Raw genomic sequence first — 25,068 nt, forward strand, 5'->3', positions numbered from 1 at the left:
CGCTTCACTAGACTGGTTAAAAATGACCTATTCTACAAAGGTGCTTTTGCCTTTCAACATTTTCTATTGCTATTTTGTCCCCATAATACTACATTTCCTACTTGTGCAATTAAAATATTGCATATTAGTTGTATATTTGTTTACAATTCAGTAATTCATTCTGATAAAAAGCCTCAAAATCTTCAAATATTACATTGTTTTTATTAAATCCTGCATTTATTTCTAAATTCATTTTACCTTCTTTCTATTCATTGAGGTTCTATTGCCTGTTTTGCCCATTTGCCTTCAACAAAAATAACAGAAATTATGAACCCTGATTCAACCACATTTTCTTAAAGCAGGCTAAAATAGAAAGAAATTACTCTAAATCTGCTATTGTCAAAGCCAAAGAAAAACATTCATAATTAATTTCAAATATCCTTTTTGTACTTGAAAACATTTTGATTATTACAAATGCGCTTACTCATGATAATTAGGAATCATTCATAGGTTTCGTTGCTCAGCAAATTTCAGTAATAACACAACTCCAGCTATCAGTAGCGCTAATGCTGATCCCTGTTCAGGGAAAATATGCATAACTTACGTTAACATGTTAGATTCAAACTGTTTTTCATTATATCACTGACACTCTGTGCATTTATCTCAAACCAATTTGTCTTTTTTTACTACTGATGTTCATTTTTTAAATGTATTGGATAAACCTTTGAACTCAAATGATTTATACACACAGATTTTTTATTTATTTTTTTTCAAATTGACCTAAATCAAAAGAAGGTAATGTTTAAACCAGTACATTAATGATAATATATAAGCTGGTTTTAATTGCTGCAGAATGATAACTAGAAATGAGCACAAAAAAAATCATCAATACTTATTACATGATAAAAATGCCTAAATAAATCTTAGCTGTGTCTTACTTTGAAGCATTTATGTATGAGTTAAGTTGTAATAATTACCCATAAGGTCAAAGTCTACTATTCTTTTTCTGACCTATGGTCAGAGATAATGTCCTTAGGTTAATGAGTGCTACGTTGGCAAAATAACTAACTTATTCACTGTATAGATGTCTTGTTGATTCTATATCTTGGTTAGTAATGTACCGTTACAAGAATTTTTTATAAAAAGGGTCATTTCATGGAAACTCTAGGTATATCTTAATAGAAAGGAAGACTGCAGTTTATATCTTGGGATATCTGCAGTAGGATATAAACACCATATTTGGATCTAAACTGAGCACGGATATTCCCATTGAATTCAGGTCAGGAGTGTGCCTTGGCACTTCAGACTCTGCCCACCATTCGTCCTCTAGTGGCAGCAGGCGCAGGCTGCAGTGGATGACGTTATAGCAGCTGAGAGTGTGTCCTCCAGTAAAAGGTCACCCACTGCCTTTGCACATCATCTCTCCGTCCTGGATTCTTGGTTGCAATCCTTCAACATTTCCTCTTCTGTGTCCTTCAGGACAGTGTCAGGTTTCTAAAGGCTAGATTATTTTAAAAGCACTAATTTGTTTAGTTGGCAAATCCGAGAGTGCAGGGATTAGTGTTAGTGTTGTATTAAACAGTCTACTATCCAACGAATAAGATGAATAAAAATCCTTAATCAGAAGGTCAACAAAAAATAAAAATCAGTCCAATACCAAAAGCACTGAAGGGCTGCATCTTTTCTGCCATCTGCTGGTTGTCTTCAAATACACACAAATCAACATTTATTTTCTTGGAAAACCAGTTGTACAGAAATATCTTTATGAGCATTTGCTTGTTATGCCATTTAAAATTAACCATCTGATAAGTTTCCACAGCAGTGCTTTTCTTCGGTGCCTGTTTCAGGCTGAATCAAGCTAAAGTTTCCGGCAGAGTATCACTTACCAGGATCACCTGAAAAGCTTCAACACAGCTTAAAACGCCCAACTGACGACTGCAGGCGCATCACACAAGATAGAATGTCCTTTTCTGCAACCATATTCCTGACCTGGTCTTAAAATGTTTAGAAGTCCTTCAATTTTTAAAAGATTTCCACCTATAGAACTGAAACGGGTGGAAATATCAGATTACTGATAACAAAAACACACAATGCTCAGGAAAAGTGTTTTATTTTCACACATTATTGCAACAATGAATTAAGATGTATTTAATGGGAATTTATGCAATAAATGAGGATAAATTATTGTATTTTTTAAATCAAGTGAAAGGAACATAAATGGTTATTTAAATTCCAGCTGCAAGTCTTTGAAGGTAAACCTCTTCCAGTTTTTTTTTTCTTCACATCTGGACAAAGAAACTTTCCCTGTTCTTTAAAAAAAAATAACAGTCAGAAACTTTAGTATATGATGCATTACTGCTAATGCTAAAATAAAAAATGAAGGTAGATTTTTTGCAGTGCAGTTTAACAGCAATACTGACTGTAGCAGTGGATGCAGAGCTCCTGTGAAAAGTTATTTTTAGGTATTTTTAGAAACTCTCAATTGGAATGAAGTCTCAACATTGATCTAAAACTATTCCACTGCTGCTCTCTTTGTATGTAGAGGATTTTTATCTTACTGAAAGGTGAACCTCAAACCAAATATAGAGAACTTTTCATATTCTGACAAAAATGACCTAATTTTTTTGTTTGTGTCAATCAGCATTTGTGAACTTATTGGCTTAAAACCATTGGAGGTCAGAAAAAAAAGATAAAAAATGACTTCTTTTTAGAAAAGGTCTTTAATGTATTTATGCACAATAGCAACATTAATAAATTCCACCACCAAATATGCAAATGATATCTGCATTATATTTTTACAAATTAGTTAGGTGCCAACATGTAAACCCTCTGAAATTGTTGGTATGGACTCAATGGTTGTTGTCTCAGGTAAGAGCAAAGTTTCCTCCAAGTTAAGCTTGACGCTGCAGCAGCAAGTTCCTGACACCGATTTGGTTGAAATATATAGATTAGTTAAAAAAAAAAAGAAGAAAAACACAGCAATAGTGCAATACCGTGTTAGGCCAGTAGAGAGCAGTATGTCCTTACAAAGATGTACGGTAGTACTTATGGCAACTTAATCTTTTCATCTGCTTTGATTGTTGCATACCCACTCACATGCAAGGAGAAAAGTTATATAGCAAACCACACAGAGGTTTATAAGGCATGAGCACCGTGTCTCCATCTGAGCTGACAGTCTACAGGCAGCACTTGCATACAAAGTAAGTGCTACAACTCCTGTTTGTAGTCTCATGAGTTGGTAGTGCTCTCATTCAGGAGGCTTCTTTGGGACATCTGGAACAGGTGTTGTGTCTCCGTTGGGCTGCTTTTTGTTTCTGGTGGAGTAGTTGGTTTTAGAGCTTCTTCTATGAGTAGGCCGCCTATGTCGTCTCCTCTTTGCATGACGAGAGTTGGGTGGTTTTGATTCCTGCACAGGTTCCAAATCCACTTTGCCACTCTGAGCATCTGACGACTCATCAATGAAGGCAAAGTTCTCCGCCAAGAAGTCCAGAGGCTGTGGGAGGAGGGAGTCCGGAGGAGCCTCTGTAGCAGGAACCCGGTCAGTCTGAGTGGCCTGAGAGTCTGTTTCTGTTTCCGATCCAGATTCTGATTCAGAAGATGAATAGGAGGAGGAGTACGATTCAGATTCGGTCTGACTCTCACGAAGCTCTCCCTTCTCTCCTTTGGCCCCATTAGCAGAGCGGCTGTGACCGTGGCTGCGATGGCGGTGCTTCCTCCGCCGACGCTTGAAATGGTCATCCAAGTTTCCTGGAATGCGAAAGTCCACAGACATGTTCTGGATGTTCTGGGTCCAGTCTGTAGCATGGGCTCTCAGTTCCTCCATCTAAAATTAGAACATGATAATCACATTCTCCAGTTTATCTCCTCTTTAGAACAGAAACATAGATGTACAAGAACCAGGTAAAACAACTGAGAAAGAAAGTACCTCAGCCCTCGTCTTCTTTGATAGAACCCGGAGCCAGTTAGCGATCATTGACAGGATGGAAGCAAAGTATGCAAGACCCAGGAGGATCCAAAACCAAACCAAAGGCTTATACCACAACTCCGGCAACAGGTTTTCATTAATATTTTTCATAGATTCACCTCCCCCTTCGATACAAATACAAAGTGTAAAAAAAGGAAAAGTTAATGGTTATCCATCCATCCATCCATCCATCCATCCATCCATCCATCCATCCATCCATCCATCCATCCATCCATCCATCCATCCATCCATCCATATTTGTTTAGAACACAAATCAATCAATAATTCGTTTCTCACTCAAAACATTTGAATAATTAATGATACCTATTCTAAATAAGCTAACTTAATGTTTTACAACTGACATGTATTTATGGATGACTAATTAAGTCTTATGTGCTAAGATCAATGATTTTAGTAAAGTGGCAAAAATATGTAGAATAGAACAAAGGAAAAAAAAGCCATCGTTCACTTTTGGGTCATTGATTTGCATCTGTCTAGGAATCTGTTAAAACTGGGCCTCCAGATGTTTAAAAACATCAGTGCTCCAGGTACAGGGTGCTCTATTACAAGCCACCAGAAAAGACCTCTGGATAGGTATTGAAAGTGTTTTCAGAAAAACTGAAGGAAACGTCCAGTTGCCTCCGATTTAAGCCTTTTTTGTGGTAAACTTGTGCTTAAGCAACTTTTTGCTGAGGGACATTGTCCATTTGCAAGAGCCTTTATAAACCATGTTTAAAATTGCTAGCTTACATCTTAAGATGCTGCTTGAAACCTCCATATAACAAAATACATTAGAGGCAAAAGTGGAGCTTTCGAGAAAATATGCTTGGTTAGATTCTCAGTAATCCAAGACATGACAGTTCTAAGTGCTTAAGTAGAAGACAACTGAGGAAGTGTTTTGGAAATGCTTCAGAAATCAATAAAATAAGCATTTTCCCTCTACTTAAAGAAGCAATAAGTAATTATGATACCTAGTGTTTCTAATCTGAACAAAGCACATAAATCAGGTAAAATAATTATTGAACACGCCATTATTTTTCTTAATAAATATATTTTTAGGGGTCCTGTTAACATGACATCTTCATCGGATGTCTGTAACAATCCACACATGCAAAGAAATCATAGATGTTCATAAATTAAGTTATGTGTGATAATGTGGAGTGGAACAGGGAAAAGGTATTGAACATCTGCAGACATTGAGGTCCAGAAAGGCATGGAAAGCCTGAAATCTCTCAGTAATTAGAAAGCCATTTTCAGTGCAAATTAATATCAACTGGTTAAAGGGAAACACCATTTATTTTTACATTGTGCCCTTGGTTTTTACGTTATTACATCATGTTCTACTCACCCATATAAGTTTTGTGTCATTTGGAGCTGTTCTAAAGATATTCCATTATGTTATATCCAAGTAACGTCTTCGTATGGGCAACGACTTGAAGGCACAAACTAAACTGTTTGTTGGGATCCTGAGGCTTTGCCCACCAGAGGGCGCCGAGGATCCTCTTCTGTTTTATGTTTTCTGTTAGGGACTGGGGTTACTGTTGGGATCTGGAGATCTACCATCTGTCTCCAGCAGAGAGCGCTGTGGGTCTCCTGGGCTGGAGCCTCCAGCACACCTGAAGCTCATCAGGAGACCTTCCTACATAAGCAGCAGTCAGACCTTCCTTCGACGCCCCAGTGTTGACCAAGTTTGGTTAGCAAACCTAAGCCTCTGTAAACATAGTGAATCACAGTAGACTCTAGAAAGGAACTGGATTCTAACCTGCCTCTGTCTTCTTTACTCACAGAAAACCTGACCGAAGTCTGAAGCTCTGGATGAGCTTTACCTGGAAACCTGCCTGTTTGCCCAAGGAAGCCAAACCTGAAGGTCTAAGTCTGGATTCCTCCTTCAGCTCTCAGGGAAGAGCTAGGAAGCTAAACCTGAAGATCTTAGTCTGGATTCCTCCTTCAGCTCTCAGGGAAGAGCTAGGAAGCTAAACCTGAAGACCTCAGTCTGGATTCCTCCCTCAGCTCTCAGGGAAGAGCTAGGAACAAAACCCACGTCAGAGTCTCACTAACCAGAAGCTAGACGCTGCTGCTGCTGAGCTCTCTGCTACTTCCACAATCTCTGGACCCAACCGGTTCCCCATCTCAAGGATCTGTCAGAACCTCTTCAACGTACATTCAGAAATTACTCACTCGTCAAACCATCTAACTGCCTGGCTAATCAAACTCTCATCCCTTCAGATATCTGTGAAACCAGTCCCGGACCTGTACCAGAACCAGTCCATATTACTCTGTGTGTTTCCTCCTAAATAAACATTGTTAAATTTTCCTCTGTCTCCAGTTTGGTGTTCTGCTTGTGGGTTAAGTCCATTAGCCAATCATGACACTGTTCATAATTTATTCTTTATGGTACGCCAGCATTCATAACATGTAGGCGAATCACTGTCCCCCAGACATCCGCGGATATATTGTTTATATTTATATCTTTTAAAAACGAAGTGGCGCGTGTATGACGTCATCTGTGTACGCCGGCTACCGTTCATTCTTCCTGTCTGCTGAACTGCTGCTAGTTTTACTCACATGCGTGGAAGATGTCTAGTGCTACTACGACAGATGATCTCGTTCTCGAAATGGAATTGAACGATTTATATTAGCTAGCCGAATGAATAGAAGGGGTAGAGTGTAGCCGCCTGCGGCCCTGGCTGCGTGTCACAATTCCAGTCCACCGCACGGATGACATCATACACACTCCGCTTACTTTTAAAAAGATATGAATATAAGAAATATAACCGCGGATGTCTGGGGGACAGTGTTTCGCCTACATGTAATGAATGCTGGCGTACCATAAATTATAAATTATGAACTGTTTAGTTTGTGCCTTCAAGTCGTTGCCCATAGGAAGACATTACTTGGATATAACCTGACCGAATATCTTCAGAACAGCTCCAAATGACACAAAACTCATATGGGTGAGTAGAACATGATGTAATGATGAAAAATCAAGGGCACAATGTAAAAAAAAAAAACGGCATTTCCCTTTAAGTCTCAAATGATGGCCTACAAAAAGGTGTCTCTGGTATCACAAAAGAAACATCTCATGATGGGTAAAAGTATAGAGCTTTCTCAGAATCTTCACAACCTTATTGTTGCAAATAATGATGGCCTTGGTTCAAGTAGGATTTCTAAACTTTTGAATGTTTCAGTGAGCATTGTTGAGACCATAATCCGGAAGTGGAAAAGACATCATTTCACCATAAACCGACCACGATCAGGTGCTCCTCCCAAGATTTCTGACAGAGGAGTTAAAATAATTATCAGAAGAGTTGTCCAAGAGCCAAAGGCTGATTGTGGAGAGCCATGGCCTGTATGCACACTCACAACACAAGACTCCACTGATGAAGAAAAAGACTGTTGAAGCTCATTTAAAGTTTGCTGCACAACATTTAGACAAGCCTGTGAAATACTGGGTGTATATAGTCTGGTCAGATGAGGCCAAAATTCAAGTGTTTGGATGCCATAATACACATCATGTTTGGAGGAAAAATGGCAATGCACATCACCCCATAAACAGCACACCAAAAGTGACGTTTGGAGGTGAGAACATCATGGCGTGGGGCTGTTTTTCAGCAAATGGTACTGGAAAACTTCAAATAATTAAAGAAGGATTGATGAAAAAATGTACAGAGGCATTCCTGATAAAAATCTGCTGCCATCTGCCTGGATAATGAAGATGAAACATGAATGGACATTTCAGCTAGAAAATGACCCCAAACACACAGGCAAGGAAACTCTCAATTTTTTTCAGAGAACAAAAAATAAAGCTGCCACAATGGCACTGCCAATAACCTGACTTGAATCCAATAGAAAATCTCTGGAAAGAACTAAAATGTTACCAACATCTGGTTAAAATGTCACATCAATATCATCTCTAGAAATCTATTTTGTGTACAAAGGGTTTTAAACAATGCCGAAGCTTTCAAGGTACTGATGTAGAACTGATGCAGGAACTTTGTAGGTACTTCTGGTTCTCTTCTCTTCTCCTGTAGACTTTTACAAACATAAAATACCAAATGCTTCACTCTATTTTTTGACATCTCTGGGAGCTCTCATATGATTGGCAACACACTGCACATGATTAGTTTTTGACCATATGTTGATAATTTTAATAGAGGACCAACTGTTTATAGGTAATGTTAATTCCATCCTAAAAAACAAGAGATGCCAATTATTTTAGGCTTGTTTTACAGTCTTACCTATTGCTTCTTTATATATTAGGATCTGTTAAGAAATACCAGGTTAAGTTGGTACTGATTGTTTACCTGCAACATAATCACCAAAGCCCACTGTGGTCAGCGTGATAACCACAAAATAGGCAGACTCAAGAAGAGACCAGTTCTCCACCTCTTGGAAAACCAAAGTTGGCACAGCAAGGAAGAGCAAAACACCCAGCAGGATGGACAGGACTGCTGAGATCACACGCACAATGGTGGGACTGATCCGCCATTTCTGTCAAGAAAGTGATACAATTCATTATAAGAGTAAAGGGGAAAAAAGGAAATATAGTGAAGTGAAATAAAGTAGCCACTATGAAAGCTTCTGACCAGGAAGAGTTTCTCTATTTTTCCGACAGTTTTCTGTAGACCAGTACCCAGGTGGTCACCAACCCCAGCAAGCAGGATGCCAAACATTGGGATTCCAACCAAGGCATAGACGATGCAGAAAAGCTTCCCTCCATCTGACTTGGGAGAGATGTTTCCATAGCCTGTACATATCAAGTCAGAGGTGAAGAAGCAGTTTTTTTAATACAGGTGAACACATTTACAAAATACAATGTCTAAACGAGGCATCTTTTAGCAGGCACCTACCGATGGTGGTCATGATTGTCCCTGAGAAAAAAAGAGCACTCGCTATATCCCAGTTGGTGATAAAGGTTTCATTTAGTATAGCAGCTTCTGCAGACACTCCAGCACCCACAGCGTCAAGCACCTTCTGAGAAGGGGAAAAAGGAGAAGGCATTAAGGTGAAGGTGTATTGAAGACTGCAAAGTAAATATATAGAGAGTAAGAAAAGTAGGCAGTAGAAAAAGAACATTAATAACTCTGTTTTCTGCAAAGAAAACCAGGCAGCTCTTAAGATCTTTCTCCTTGCTTCAGTTTCATGCTTTCTACTGCTAGGTAAATACATTACTAAACTTCAGATTCATGCAAGTCGTACAAATGAACATAGTCCATGCACACATCATTAAAAATAATATTTTTATAGACAGAATAGTCTCTGATCGTTTGATCTTCTCTGCTAGAGAATGCCTGTCATCAGTATTATCTTCTTTAGCACATGTCACACTCTAAAGACATATAATAAATAGATGCATATGTTATTTTAAAGTGTACAAAGTGGCTAAAAATGCAACATAAATGGGGGTAAAGTGATAACATCAGAGCAGTGTGCTCTTTTTAAATGAAACAATTAAACAAAAGTTGTATTTATACAACAGCAACAAGTCCTTACTTGATGATGCCCTATTGGCGGGATATAAACATCAGTTTGATGCCCCTTTTATCAATCCACAAGACTTCAAAAAAATAAAATTTAAGAAATACAGTCAACAATTTCCTTTCTTGATTATAATCACAGCAGCAGATATGTCAAAAATAGATTATCCCTAACCATGCACCAAAACCAAAGCATCACTCTTTGACATCGATTACATTTTAACAGGAAATCCTTAGATCTGCTGCATAGATCTATGTGTCTTAAATTTAACAACACACTAAGGCAAAACTTTGACAGAACCAATTAAATGTTGAGTATCTAACATGTGGTTCACTGAAACTTGACACACAGTACCAACGTGGGGCAGGGATCAACATCTGAGGAATAACTGTGCGAGGGCAGCCAGCTCAACCATAAATAAAAGGACAGCGGTTCTTATGTAAGCTGTCATTACCTGTATAGTCCTGTTGAGTAACTGTTCTAGACATATATTTCAAAACAGGGTCATAGAAATAATCTCTTGACCTGTTTGTTTCTTAAATTATTTCTAATTCACTTGAAATAAAGTTTTATTCTTATCCTGCACATAAATGGACATTTGAAATTGTGATAATGAAATAATTTAGCAAATCCCTGCTAGTATACCATGAAATAATGTCAGTAAATGTAATTTTCAGGACATAAAAATATGATTTAAACAACAGTAAAATAAGGGACGTAGAGCAATTTTCACAATGCAATTGCTTTCTAGTTTTTCCATAAGATTTTTTTCTATTTATATTCAACTTGTAAGAAAAACCAGTTGCCAAGTCTTACTTAACATTATAAACAATTGAAACTAACAACAACATTTTGCTGCATTGAAATCAGAGGCCAAGTGACCTAAATTGCATGTGCTAAAATCTGAATGTCATTACTGATACCCCTACATCTGTCCTGGCCTCAGCTTACATAACCCACCCGGGTCCATTATCTCTGAGCTCGATTAACAGTTGAAATACTGAACTGTAATTTTTAGAGACCACTACAGGTCCCTAGGATAGTGTTTAAGTTTTGGCCATTGGTAACCTTTAAAATAACTCTTATTTTACTTTATAGAAGCCACACATACAGTTGTTCCACACTTGAGGATGCCTTCAGGAAATAGATCTCAAAAAATGCACTGACCACTTATATGCTGAAGTTCAATGATATTATATTGGCAAGCATCTGGCAGGAAAAAGAAATAGCATAGTAGCACCAAGATGTACGGAAAATTAAAAAATCAAAGATAAATACAATACTTCCATTCAAACATCAAAACCCCTTTTAATTTTGCTGGACAGCTATATTAGGGATGGGGGGATACATACTTCCTAAAAGAAATCCTCAAGACATCAGCTTCCTCTTTTCTAAGAGGAAGTTACAAAGTATATTTTTTGGAACTTTGAGCAAAGCTAACCGCTTCTAACTCGGTTTTGCCTATTTCTTTTTCAAAAGGAATAGTTTCTCTAAATAGCCTAAATCTAACCCCTGGATGATGTAACTGCTTTCGCTAAATATTCCCCAGAACATCTTTAAAGCATCCCTCCTGGTCAACTCAAACTTCTTCTGGTGATGTATTCCTATACTTAACATATTCATATTCCCCTGACCTGACATAGCTTCTTTCTTCTTTTCGTCAGAGGTTGTGATCTGATCTGATTTCTTCTGGTGACTTATTCCTATTCTAACCCTGAAAACGATAAAATCTTCATCCCCTGCCCTGAGACAACGTTTATTTCTTCTTCCATCTTCCTTCCTTCCTGATGCGGTTAAGCTGGGGCGCCTGTCTTCGGCAATGAAGGATCTAAGCGGGCGTCAGAGTGCGGATCTGAATTGAAAAGCCAAAGCTTGTCACTTTTAACCAGTCCAGAAAACAAGGAACTCTACCTGGCCAATAGGACACTGTTTTACCATGTAGGGTCTTTGAAGGTCCAGGCTCATTGTCAAGGCCAGACAAACCCTCATCCTACAACCAGTCCAGCCTTAGCAATCATCAGTCCATAATTCTTCCCTTCATATATGAATAGTGTACACCTCATTTAAAAATTATTGTTTTCAACAAAACCAGCTTTCCATCATCTTCTTAATAAACAAACATAACCAATACATATTGAATTCATAGCAGTGAGTCTATTAAATGTCCTCTGGAATCTGCCTCACCTTCATGACCATTTTATCTTATTATCGCCTTTCATATCTAATCTGTCAAGCATACTTCCTTTCAGACTCCTGGCTGTGGCTACACAGGAAGTGCTGCTGTGACCGGAGGACAAACACTTCTTCCTTTTGCTCCAGTCATTTGTAATGTTGGCTGATAATGCTTCACTCAGGTTCACAATTTATTTACTTATGAGGATTACTTTAATACTTCTTTGGGGGGAAACTAGATTTGGCTGGGATGAACTCCATATTATACTTAAGATCCTGGCCATGGAGTTCATGCTGGATCAGGCCGCAGCAATCTGTAGAACCTGTTATGGGTTCCGTCCTGTCTGACAATAATTAAAATCCAAATCCCATAAAAGGGTATATATATACATATTAAAAAACGCCATCTGAACATCCACCCTAATTACTACATTGTTACTACCTCGACGCCAGAGTGTTTGCCAGTTCTGGGTACTCTAGCCAAGCTGAGTTTTGCTGAGTCAAACTGAGTTTTTGTCACCTGAGTCTTAACCTTGTTTTTTTGTCTTTGCCTCTCGGCAGGAAGTCATCCTGCGAACTGAATTTTTTGGAACTTCTACCCCTGGAAGGATTGTCTGAGCGTCAAACTGTGCTGAGGAATAAAGCAGGTGGTTTGGATCAACTTTTCCCCAAGGATTGTTTGGGCTTCACACTGTGCAGGGGATTCATCTCCATAAGAAACCATTCAAGTACCATAGGAAATCTAAATGGCAGTCAGCTCCTCCGTTCCTCAAGGAAACACCTCAACCTGGGTAAACCCTGTCCACCCTCCAACAAACAAGTCTATTACTGGAACAACCCACACCAACTGGATTCAAAGAAAGACACCGTTTCTGGAAAAATGAGTCCTGTTGCCTTTATTCCCTTTAACAATCGAAACACAAATTTCCCTCTGAGCCTGAACTAACCGCAGGATCTTCCCCTTCATGTTTCAGTCCCGGTTTGCCAGTGTTCAGAGTAGCACTGGACCCTTCTCTACCAGTTCATAATAAACCTGTTAAACCTTCCCCTGGTCTCTCTATTTGATTTTCTGCATGTAGGTCAGATCTTTGGATAAAATCATGACATATATAGGGCACTATATAGTGATTACGCCATTTTAAATGAGTGTCTGAATATCTAGTGGATGAAAAAGTAGTGGACTCAAAATTTACCACAATGCACCTTGAAAAGTAGTGATCATCCATGGTCACTAGATGAGCAGATATATCCCAGATTGCTTTGCGAGAGCTCTCCTCACAGAGCATCATGGGATTTGTTGTGGCGCCAACAAATAACAAAGATGGGGCAGGGGACCATGTGGGTAGGCGGAGTTACGTGACCAATGGGGAGCAAAAAGTAGTGATCATCTGTCCAAACGGTCAGTTAGCTGAGTTCAAAATAAAGTCCACTATATAGTCCCAAATCTATATAGTGATTGAGAGATTTAGGGTTTAGGGCGGACGTCCGGACACAGCCCCAGTCTCTTGTTATAATGACTAACTTCAACAGTTTTAGGTAGAAATACGATTATACTGGTTATCTGTGACTTTCAGTCTGGCTTTAGAAAAATGGCGTGGTACAAAAAAACGCCGTAATTTTTTTGAGGATAGTATATATTCTATTGATATAAAAAAAATAATGTGTAGCATTCCTGTGTAAATTCTCAGGGTAGCACTTTTCATTGACTTTGTGGAGCACTCACTTGCTGTGTGTCATCATATAAAATGGCTTAACCACTATATAGATTAAGGTGGAAGTTTGGACAAAACCACTGTTAATGTGTAGCCGAGCTAGAGCAGGTCTGTCTCCTGAAACTCTTGATTTGAAAACTACTAAGCAGACAGAAAACAGTCTGTACAAGGGGGGGTTATGGTCACTTCTTTTAATTCTTCTAATCGCTAACATCTACTTAAATATCCCCAAAGAGAAATTGTAATTTATGTGCTGATGACACTGTGATGAAATGTACAGCCGACATCCCAATCCGGACAGTTACCCAGTTACAACTACATTTTAAAATGCAGATAAACCTTTAAGATTAAAAACCCCTTCTGAGGTCATGCATCCCTGAAACACCAAGGAGAAATCGCACCACCTGGCCCAAATTGTCATCTTGCAGGGTTCACACATTGAGTTTGTGACATGCACATTTTTTTTTTCGTTTAATCTATTAATCTGTCTTTTACTCTGCAGCAGCTGCTAAAAAGATTAAATCAGAAGTTTAGATTTCAATGTTAGGATAAAATGAAAATTTCTCTTGAATCTAAAAAAAATGGTCGCCATCTGTAAAACACGGATGACTCAACTTAGACGCTTTGTTCTCTGGATGCTGTGTATCACTGAGCCTTGAGGTTCATCACAAGTTCCAGATCACTAACTCATCATTGTTTGTTGTATAAACACATTGGTTGGTGCTCATTGTCTTTGAAGAGGCTGAGACACTGGCATGTAACTATTTACAAAGCCCTCATCGGTCTTCTTCCCTCTTAGATCCCAACTCTTCTCCATCTGAAGAGTTCAGGTCAATACTGCTTTTGCTCTTGGGGGTTTTATTGTTTTTAGAACTGGAGATGAGAATTGAAATGGAGAAAAAAAGTGTTTCATGACTTGGTCTGAATGGATGCCTTTAAGAAAACATTTGATGACATCTATCTGTAAATGTTTTGCTTGCTTTGAGGACTTTAAATTAGCCAGATCAGCTTCAGATTTTTTTATGTGTGAATCTGCTGCTATCCTAGACAGGCGACAAGGCTGTTTGAGTTTTGATCAGGTTTGATGACAAAGTTCTGACTTTCTAACATGACCCATTCCAGCATTAATAGTACTGATTGCATCTCCCCACCCATGAACTTAAGATCTTTCTCTGAAAAAAATAATCTGCTATTCATTTAGATCCTTATCATTTCAAGCAAACAAATTGTAGTTAATACTGTAGGTTTTATGAACTGTAGCATTACCTAAAAAAATAAACCAGAGGGACATCCCTTATCCTAATTAAACCACTATTTTGTACAACATTTATTTTTTTAACTTAAAAGGATAAAATAGGAAATTATTAGATGTTAAAATTGCACTGCAATATTCTTATCTCAGTAGGTTGTGTTGATGGCTGTAGTTCCCTAGAAAACATGTTTCTCCTCTTATATTACTGTATCTGTGATCTGTAACTTTAACATTTTACCCCCATTAGCTATTTCTAGCTAACTCTATTTATCAGAGGAATATTTGGATAACTTTTTTCTTATCTGTTTAATTTCTCTTTAAATTATTTTACAAACTCTTGTGTCCTTCACTTACTTTTAACCTTTTTGCAAATGTCAGCCACCGCAACTATAGATATCATAAGAGAGCTAAAAACAGTCATTTACGATGTTCCTACTGAAGCGAGGACAGGCATCTTTGGATCATTACCCAGTTGCCAAATCAGCAGTGTAAATGCTCCGTTTATATGTGGATCAACTTTCCGGCATTTACACACACACTGCAACGGCACATAGCTGCTCAGATCACACCTGTTATCCAGCATACTGCACTCATCCTGCTAGAGAGAACTGGGGGGTGATAGGGTGGTGGTGGGGGGGTTCACATGGAACACAGACGTTGTGCTCGATTTGGATTTACAGCGAATAGGCCTACAAAAATATGAGGACGGTTAAAACAGGAAGCTCCCTCTTTTGAACGGAAAATTGTTTTTCCTGTTTAGAGATTGTTTCTGCACCTTGACCCTGGAATAAAACCAAACCTCTCCAAATATGAAAAGAAACATTTTGTTGAGCTCCATTTATATTCACCTACAGCACAAGTCTATCAACCTACATGTTAGAGTGACAACATTGGCCCACTTTGCCAACTTGAAGTTCTTTTAAATTAACCAGATTATTAAAAGGTATTTTGTCTACAGTCCTCTTCAGCTGACCAGACTGACACTTTTTCAAATTTAGGTCCTCATCCTGCTGCTTTCTAAGAACCTGAGCTTTCCCTAAATTAAGTCATGTTATTTTTTTGAGCTGACTGACTCCCTAGTCCAGATTTGTACAACACTGGGGACTGCTGGCACCTACAGAACAGTACTATCAGCCTAGACAGCCTCCTTATGTGTCACCATCATATCTCCAAATATTTATGACTGCCTTTACCGTGTCACACATTAGCTAACGCAGAATCTGTTTATTTCTACAGGGTCTCCAGCAGTTAAGTCAGGTTTACTCTGGACAGGTTGCCAATCTGTCACATGGCAACCAGATACACACAGAAAACAATACACACACACACACACATTTATATCCAATGATGCTGTGGAACCAAACTGAGAACCTTTATATATTTCAGTCTTTATTTATGGTTGATAAGATACCACATAGGTGTAGTTTTTACTTACTTTTCAGAACGTTTGTTTGAATATTTTGCAATAAAATAGATAGAAGTTATTTTGAAGATGCATTTTATGCGAAACAATATTTCCCCTGACTGATTCCAGAAAGCAAAGACATTGTTCTTTTTATACAAAAAAGAGAATATTTATGATTTTAAACATCTTAGCATCCTTTAAGTCATAAAGAACTGTTGAAAATTCAGCACCCCCAAATTTAAGATGAAAGGATTTGATGAATCTTCTTGGCCCATATAGACTCAACAAACACAAAGTCCCAGAATTTGGCACAAGCAATTTGAAAGGACTGAGGAATTAGAAAATAACTGACAGAATAAGCTGTCCCTGTCTTACCTCTACATAGTCATTCAGGACATTCCGGTCAATGCAGGAGTTGTTTGACAGAAAATCCAGGGTTTTCTGCATCAGCACCGTATGTTCTTTCTCCTCTAAAGGAGCCTCCAAGGAGCGGAACACCAACGCTCCAAGCACCAGGTAAAGGAGCACCCCGGTGAAGATAACGAGTAAAGTTGAACAGCGCATGGCCACACCGCCACTCAGCCCAAACTCAGTCTGCTGCCTCTCTGTGCCTCCTTCAGCTCTGACGGGGCCTCGATCCCAGCTGATCCAGCTGAAACATCAGCAACCACAGAAGCACACAGATTATCAACTAACCACAGTGTCTGAAAGGGACTCTGACTGCCCACATGCCTGCAGCAGACAGTCAGTTATATTAGCTGCACCAGGCATTAAATCAACTCAGGCTGTTGTGTACTGCTGACACACGGGAGATGGAACAACTGAGATAAAAAACTGTCCTCTGGCCTGCCTGATGACACTCTGAACAGATGTCATTGTGTGGGTGTCTGTGAAACACACATGATGCATGTCATGAATGCACGAACAGATCAAACTCACCTGTCTGTCCTCTTTATCTGCCCACTCCTCGGTCTTTTCCGTTCCTTCTTTGCATCTGCTCTGATGATGGAGTCCCTGGATCCGTAACCATTAAGGAACTCGTCCCCCTCACACTCTAAGGAAGGGGACACTGGAAAGCATCGCCACAAAGACACATAAAATCCCAGAAAATTAGAGCCAATCCAAACCGGACTGCTCCCTCCTCTTATGTATAGAGCTAGTGGCAGCCGAGGCAAAGCTGTGAAACTTTACTCAGACTGGCTCATTATTCTACAGAGGATGCAGATTTCTCCTCTTCATTAGTCGAAAGAGAAATATTTGAAAGAACAGGTTTGGTACAAGGATGCTGATCATCACTGTTGGCTCGGATCAAGAGGGCACTCTCTTTTATTAAATCCAAAACTGGAGGATGTGACTCTGCACCAGTCCACCTTTGATAAACCGAAAAAAGTTATTGTTTCCTTAGATTCTAAATTAAAAAGTAAAGAATGAATTGATCTACAGATAAGTTCTCCCTGAATGCTGGGATTACAATCCACAATTTGATTTGTGTTGCTGCATTCTGAGAAAACAAACAGAAACTGTTTATTGAAGTTTAGAGATTGGAGTTCTTTAGTCAGCAGATCGCTTTGGTCCTGGTCCAAATTTGGAGCCATAAACTGCCACATAGTGACAGCCAAATAGACGTGCACTCCAACCAGGTTTACAGCTGCTGGGAAAACAAATGTGATGTGCTTTCAGATATAAGTACATCACAGCCAAATGTCGATGAAACAGGTTGAACAAATGCACACCTCATCAGAAATGATAAAAACACATTATACTGATTTGTTAAAACATACCTAATAAAAACCACAGTGGTAATCTCATTATTTAACTACTCTGCATCACATTTAAAACCTTGAGTCTATGAACAATTAACCAAAGTCTTTGGTTACAAATGATATGCATTTTTCAAGCGAATAAACACCTCAGATTTAAAAGCACTCTTGCAAACACTTGACAGTAGGAAACAGCATTAAGTGCCAACAGGGTTGCTGCAGCAGTGCAAACGCAGCCCCTACATAACGATCCGCTTTTATTGCCACTTAGGAGCCCATTCGAAATCTATACGATTTGTCCTGACCGATGCTGCAGACGCTTTAACTCTTACCTCAGACTTAAGGATCTTCAGGAATCCAGAGCAGCAGTAACAACCATGCAGCCCGTCACATGAAGTTCAAACAGCCGCATGCAGACAAGCGTGTTTGAGGAGGGGCGTTTGTGTCGAGCACACCACAGAGGAAAAAGGTGCTTGATCAGATGGACTTTTTATATAGAGTGAGAGAGGGAATCAAAGAGAAAGCTTGGAAACTTAAAGCGACATGCTGTTGGTTTGGGTTTGTTTGTTTTTTTCTTTTCACAAAAGTCATACTAAATTATTTTTTTTGCATAAATCTCGTTTAACTTTGAGCTAAGCTGCAACATAATATCAGGATTGAGTTGAGTCAAGCTTCAGTACATTGGTTTATCTGTGCTGTGTTTATTTATTTGTGTGTTTAAACCCTATGCAGTCCAAACATGTTTGTCTAGCTAGGGAGTCTAAGCCCTGGGTCTTCTGCAGAGATTTTTCGAGTTCCAGCCCTTGAGCCCAGTGAGACCTCGCCAACATACACAAGCTTACATTCATGCTATTTTTGGCTCATCTGGAGTCAATCCAAAGTTTCATTCATCAGTCTTTAATGTCATACTCCATTTTGATAGTTGGCGAACCATCCCAGCGGCAACACTATGGCCACACATACAACGCCTTGCAAAGATATTTACACCCCTTGACTTCTAGTGTTTTTATTTAAATTAAAACAACCAACTTGTGTGTTTTATTGGGTTTTAATGTGAAAGTCCAGGGGTCAGTAACCTTTAGAACCTAAAGAACCATTTTGTCCTGAGTCTAGCAAAAGTGGTTGATCAGAGCCTCAAATATTATATGATTTCTTTGATAAAAGTCTAGTTATTGTTACATAAATTGAAATAGTAATGTGTTGCTAATTAAAGAACAAACATTTTCTTTGTTTTTTTATATAAGAATAAAGAAATACAAAAAATTTTAAATTTAATGAGAAAAACCAGACCTAAAACATATTACTGGTTCTTTAAATGTCATTTTGTTGTGAAAACTTATTTTAGTTATTCGTTTAAAAAACCATTAAAGCTTCTCAAACTGCCATTTGTTATTGTACTATATTTAAAATCATTGCTTGGTTGGCCGTGCTTCTGTGGTGCAGTGGTTAGTGAACACGACCCATGTACAGAACACGACCCTCTAGTGCCATAAAAACTCACAAAACATAAGACATTGCTTGATTATTTATCATTCCCTGCATGATTAAGATAAATTTTCATTTAAAAAGGTTTCACTTTTTTTATGCACCTATAGCTGCACATCCCTGTGTGTTGATATCCAAAGATTTTTTTTCAGTCTTCCTTGCAAAATGACTAAAGCTCAGTCAGATTTAATGTAAGGTGTCTTTTGCCATCATTCTTCAAATCTTGCCACCACTTCTAAATTTTATTTGGGTATAGACTTTGACTAAGCCCTTTTAAACCTTTAAACCCGAGAACATGAAATAATTGTCAGAAAATTCTACCTTTTTATGATTAGAATTATGATTGAATTTCTGACAAATGAAATAAAAATACATACATTTTGTTAAATTATGTGATTTATTTGCATCAATTTTGATACAGTGGGAATTTCTGTATAATATTTTATGGGTTTTCTGCTCATTACATGTGTCTCATTGTGTAAATCTGGGTTTTCAAGAAAGAAATATCACACTGATCATGCAGAGGTCTCAAAGACTCATGTATCAAATATTAAACACTTGGCTTTTGTCATGATTGCAGCCCAGATAGCTGATCTAATTACCCACTTCATTCACCTGCTTAGCCCTCCCCGCTTTCTAATTATCATTTGTCTTATTCACTTTCTTCCTCTGCTATATATACGTTTCAGCCCAGCTATCGGGGCCAGATCATTATTCTTGTATTCTTAGTTTATTCATTTATTTGTTCCTTCATGTCAGTTATTTATGTTTGTTTCATGAGACTTAAGTCCCTGGTTCATGTCCTGACTCTTGGGGGCCAGTGGACTGAGAGGGTTTGGTGTTTGTCTCCTCTGTCCTGGTCATGTCCCGGCTCTTCTCCGCGGATCCCTTAGGGTTTTGGCACGGAACGCAGGGGAGGTCAGTTTTAATTCCTATGAGCCTGGCTCCAAGGTGGTGACCAGTTTAAAGTTCGGCATTTATCCTGGTACCAAGTCTTGTCTATGTTCCTCTATACCACTGAGCCTGCCTGTTTTCATCTGCATGGGTTTGTCTGAGCACGCTGCTGCACTCATAGAACTCTGAACCTGCCTAAACACTCCAGCAACCCTGGATCTGTCTTTACCTGTTTGGATCAGAACCCCTGGTCAGGCTAAGGACTCAAAGATCTCGGAACTGTCCGGTTCTGAACTGTTTCTCTGACCTGGACTGGTCTCCTACCTGCTCACTGGGTTTGCTGCATCGGGACATTTTGGACTGCTCTGGTCATCTCGTTTGGCAGTCCATCGGCAGGATCGTGACTTCCTCGGAGAGGATGGAGTGACCTGTTAAACCAGAGTGCCCGAGATTGGTATCGCCCCATCCCCCTGCCGCCGCTGTGGTCCGCCCTATCCTCAGCAGCCCTTGTTTCTGTTCTGTTATATTATTTCTCTGCTATTAAAACATTTTGAAACTTCCCATTGTCTGACTCGCCTTGAATATTGGGTCCATCTGTCCCGTTTATGACAGTTTTAAAGGGTTAACTTTTGATTAAGCTTTTATGTGCACTTTGCAGATCCCTTTATATTTAGGGTGTTTCTGTGGAAAGGCAATAGAACCCCTAACCCAGATGGCCCGTCTCAACTCCCAGGATTACTCAGTTTTTGGCTCATTCCATTTTCTTACCAACTCTGACCAGCTTAAATGTCCTTATTGAAGAAACTCATCTTCACAGCATAAAGCTAATGCCCGAATTTATCACACTGGTGTTACTTATTAGTTTTTCTTGCATTTCACAATTACATTTCATGTTTATGTTGACCTATAAATCACATATTTCCCAATCAAGTAATAACTGCCATACTGACAGTTATTTCTCTGGAATCTATAGACCTCTGTTAGTCTAGTTCTGGACCCTCTATGTGGTCCCTTATTAGGTCATACTTCCACAGAGGCAGAAGCATCGTCTGTGACTATATTGTATAGACACATCATAAGACAAGCAGGTTTATCCATCCTAGCAATAGATTAAAGTCTATTTCGAATCTAAGAATCAAAAGGCTTTGTTCTTCTCCAGTCTTTAAAAGAGAAGGAGAGGGTAGTGTCACGGCCCCTGGGTTTTAGGGTTTGTTTTTAAGCTTATTTTAGCTTTTATAGTTATAAAGATTCACAATAACGTTCTGGCTTTTCGCTTCTAAAGTTTGTTCTGCAATCCTTTTCCCTAAACCTTATTTTTTGTAACTTCAGCTGCTCTATGAACTATGGCCCTTCTTCTTTTTAAAAATATCTTTTTCTCCCTGGCTCCTGCATGTCTGCCTACATTCACAACCTCCCCTCCACCTCCCGCTGGGGACAGATGGTGATTGTACTGTATGAACTGATCAGTTGCTGCTACAAGATAAACAAAACAACATAACCAAACAAAATATGAACATGTTTTCAGAGGCCTGCACCACGAAGCAGGATTACTGGATTACCGAGACAACTTCAGGTTTAACCCTAACTTTCTGTTACCACAAAGCTGGATTCTTTCTTAGCGAGGCTAGTCACCATGGTAACATACTCTAAAAGGCAAAGCTGCTCCGGAGCAGGCTAGCTTTCAGGATTCTGGCATATATATATCCAGACTGAGAAAACCTTTATCGCTCATATTGTCATAGTGATCCAAAGGATCTTCTCACAATTTTTGCACTATGATTTTTATGTTCTTATATAAGCATAGATATTTTTTTTTATTTATCTTCATATATCAGTCATAATAGTAACAAGTGAATACCAGCCATGTATGAGGAGATGATACAGGGTAAATTAAATACAGAATAGTAAAAGGTTAGCATGTCAAAAAATAGGGGAAAAAAACGTTCAATTTGGTTTTTTTAAGTGCTTGTTTTTTTTTTGTTGTGGTGTTGTTTTGTTTAAGTTTTTTTTCCCCCTCTAAATTAAATCGGCTCTTTACTGAAATGGCATGTCATTGTTTCCAGAACAGCTGAGTGGCTGCTGGGTTCAGCGTTTTCTAAGATTCAGATCAATCTTAGCCTAGCCTGACCCAGAGCAGGTCTGACGTTTAGAGTATGTTACCATGGTAACTAGCATAACTAAGAATTAATCCGACTTAGAGGTCCCAGAGAGTGAGGGTTAAACCAATGCCAACCCAATTAACCTACTTCTTTGTACAGGCCTCAGGTGTGGAAGTGCATGGTTTGACTTGTTGACTAGTTTTTTTTGTTTTTTTTGTTTTTTTTTTTTTTGTACTTTAAAGGGCTTTTAATACAAGCTTCGTTGGTTAGACTAAAGAAAAATCAAATGAAAAATGTGGGTTGTTTTAAGAGAACAAAATGAAAAAAACCTAAAACATTTATGCTTAGATGATATCTCTGCTTTTAGGCAAAACTTGTATATTTTAATGACAATGTTAGAATATGTATAAATTCGTACCAGTATGTGTAAAATGAGACTTTAAACTTTGAGTTGCATACATTTTACAGGAAAACAGGGAATGAACATTCAGATGTTAAAAATAAAAAAAACTGATGTTTATCATTAAAAGTGACTGAGAGTCTGGCGTCAAGTTCCGGCTGTTTCACTGTCTTCACATCGGGTTTCAAAACATGCACTTTTAGCTTTGTGTCATCCTGTGAGGCGCTTATGTTTTAACCCCCACCTCCTCCCAGCAATCTAGTAATTTGGTTAAGAAATACTCCATGTCTCGGCAAGTTCTATCCTCACATTTTCTCTAATCCTCACAAATTTAATAACATTATTTACATTTCAGCATAAGCTTTTTGCACCCTTCAACAAGCTGCTGGTATTTATCTGGCTGAATATATGGCAGCATAGTCTTTGAAGATCTTAAACTAAGAAAGAGACCTTAAAGGGTTTTTTTTAGCTTGTTTTTTTTTATTTCATATACAGTATATATATGAAATGGATGTAAGATTCATCCCTAAATATGAATTACTATATCAACAATACCTCTCCAGGAGTTATCTCTGGCAGCTTCCTCCTGTTTCATTAATTCTCCTTTGCGTTTTTGTTGCCCTCAGACTTTACTCCTCAGTTTCTTGTGTGTTTTTTTTTTTTCTTGTTTTAGGACTTGCAGCTTAAATAATTTGTTTTGGCCTAATAGATCAAATTAAATGGAAGACACTTTTGTCAGTTGCAAGGCACTGTTTTAAGTTTGAATATGCTTCTATAAATTCTCTATTAATTTGTTTGGATGTTCATTTTGTTGATTAATTATGTCGCCATAACAATCTGCAGATGCTGCTTCATCAATCATAGCTCAACCGAATACTTAAAGCCAAGGATTATATCACTGCAGTGACGCCACAAACAGAAGCATTAAACTGCTGGTGGTCCAGAAGTGATTGTCAAATGGCCATCACTTAAAATGAGCTGAGATGGACACATCTTTGGCATTTTTCTTATCATTTCCCTTCAAATACAGGAACTTCCACTGAGGCCTCGACTTGCTGAAAGGCAGAATTGGATTTATTTTATGCACTCCACCAAATAAACTGTTAAATACATTTAGCTGCTTCAATTCAATCTGTGTGAGAGCTTCTGTCTGTCTGATCTCGGTAAAAACTGAACACTGTCCAACTGCAGTGAAAGACGCGTCCCATTTCTCTGACTGCATAAATCATGATGCAGAAATTACTTAAAGTGAAAAAAAGAAAAAAAGTTTGCTGTTTAGCTAAACCCTTGAGAGTAGGGCTGCATTTTATTCTGACAAGAAAAAAAGATGAATCATTGTCTAAAATCTCTTCTGCCAGAGGTCAGTTAAAATATAAGAGCCTTGTTTTTAGGTCAATCATATACATGATGTCTCCTCTAAAAGTAAGTCACACAAACATTGATTGAAAAACATTTAAAATATCCTTACTTTTTGTTGATCGGTGATTAGAATTCCAGATGTTCCTTTAAGATAGTGCTGGTTTCTGTTCTCTACAGGGAGATAAAAGAACCCGTCTGGCAGTGTAGCAATAATCTGCTCAGACTGATTGATCTGATGATAGATGCTCTCATAATTACTGCAGACATATAAAACATTGTAGTAAAGAAAAGCAGACAGAGGGAGAGCAGGAGGAGGGCTACACTGCTATTATGAGCACTTTATTTTCAATTAAGCCCCTCATGCCTCCACACTTTCTGACAGATTTGATGATGTAGGGACTTTTCTGACTGGTAATTGTGTGGTTCGCAAACGTCTGCAACTTTGGTAATTTGAGGTAGGAAGACTTTCTAACATGACAGAATAGGTGAAATATATGCTTTTACATGAAACATTGTTTTTGGGGGGTATTTTTGGTAATTTTTTAAAGTTAGGTCATTACATTATTCACAAACAAACCCCCTAATGATCATTTATGCAATCTGTTACACTTTGTGTGGTTTCTTGTTACTAAGACGTCAAACACATGATCCATTTATTAAACTAACAGTCAGTGGCTCTCCATGATTGAATGATACCCTGGGCAAGTCCCTCCACTTTGGGGGCAGCCATATTTGTTTATTTGTGTTAAGGATCTCCATTAGTTGCCTCCACATAGCAACTAATCTTCCTGGGGTCCATCGCAGCATCATAAAAAATAAAACATTCACTACCGTTCAAAAGTTTCAGGTCACCCAAACAATTTTGTGTTTTCCTGAAAAGTTACACTTATTCACCACCATACGTTGTGAAATGAATAGAAAATAGAGTCAAGACATTGACAAGATTAGAAATAATGATTTGTATTTGAAATAAGATTTCTTTTTTTTTTACATCAAACTTTGCTTCCGTCAAAGAATCCTCCATTTGCAGCAATTACAGCATTGCAGACCTTTGGCATTCTAGCTGTTAACTTGTTGAGGTAATCTGGAGAAATTGCACCCCACGCTTC

General features: G+C 38.5%; 1 protein-coding gene across 1 annotated transcript; it reads right to left on the bottom strand.

Annotated features, from left to right (window-relative positions):
- Nucleotides 1-2,367: 2,367 nt before the first annotated feature.
- LOC107082565 (potassium channel subfamily K member 4-like) lies at nt 2,368-18,138 on the bottom strand. Its single transcript, XM_015371320.1, has 8 exons — nt 18,055-18,138; nt 16,902-17,031; nt 16,338-16,614; nt 8,794-8,917; nt 8,530-8,690; nt 8,248-8,434; nt 3,905-4,068; nt 2,368-3,802 (listed from the first exon to the last, which is right to left on the bottom strand). The coding sequence occupies exons 3-8, from the start codon at nt 16,524-16,526 to the stop codon at nt 3,227-3,229; spliced, it is 1,401 nt and encodes a 466-aa protein (XP_015226806.1). The 5' UTR covers nt 16,527-16,614; nt 16,902-17,031; nt 18,055-18,138; the 3' UTR covers nt 2,368-3,226.
- Between the last annotated feature and the right edge of the window lie 6,930 nt (nt 18,139-25,068).

The sequence above is a fragment of the Cyprinodon variegatus genome, unplaced genomic scaffold (genome assembly GCF_000732505.1).
Source record: "Cyprinodon variegatus isolate N-32 unplaced genomic scaffold, C_variegatus-1.0 Scaffold56, whole genome shotgun sequence".
Classification (NCBI taxonomy): domain Eukaryota; kingdom Metazoa; phylum Chordata; class Actinopteri; order Cyprinodontiformes; family Cyprinodontidae; genus Cyprinodon; species Cyprinodon variegatus.

Excerpts from the sequence above, each read along its gene's own strand:
- LOC107082565 (XM_015371320.1), bottom strand. The coding sequence starts at position 16,526 with ATGCGCTGTTCAACTTTACTCGTTATCTTCACCGGGGTGCTCCTTTAC. Across the intron at positions 4,069-8,247 it reads CTTTGGTGATTATGTTGCAG|GGGGAGGTGAATCTATGAAA; the intron begins GTAAACAATCAG and ends TTTGTATCGAAG. Across the intron at positions 3,803-3,904 it reads CAAAGAAGACGAGGGCTGAG|ATGGAGGAACTGAGAGCCCA; the intron begins GTACTTTCTTTC and ends TTCTAATTTTAG.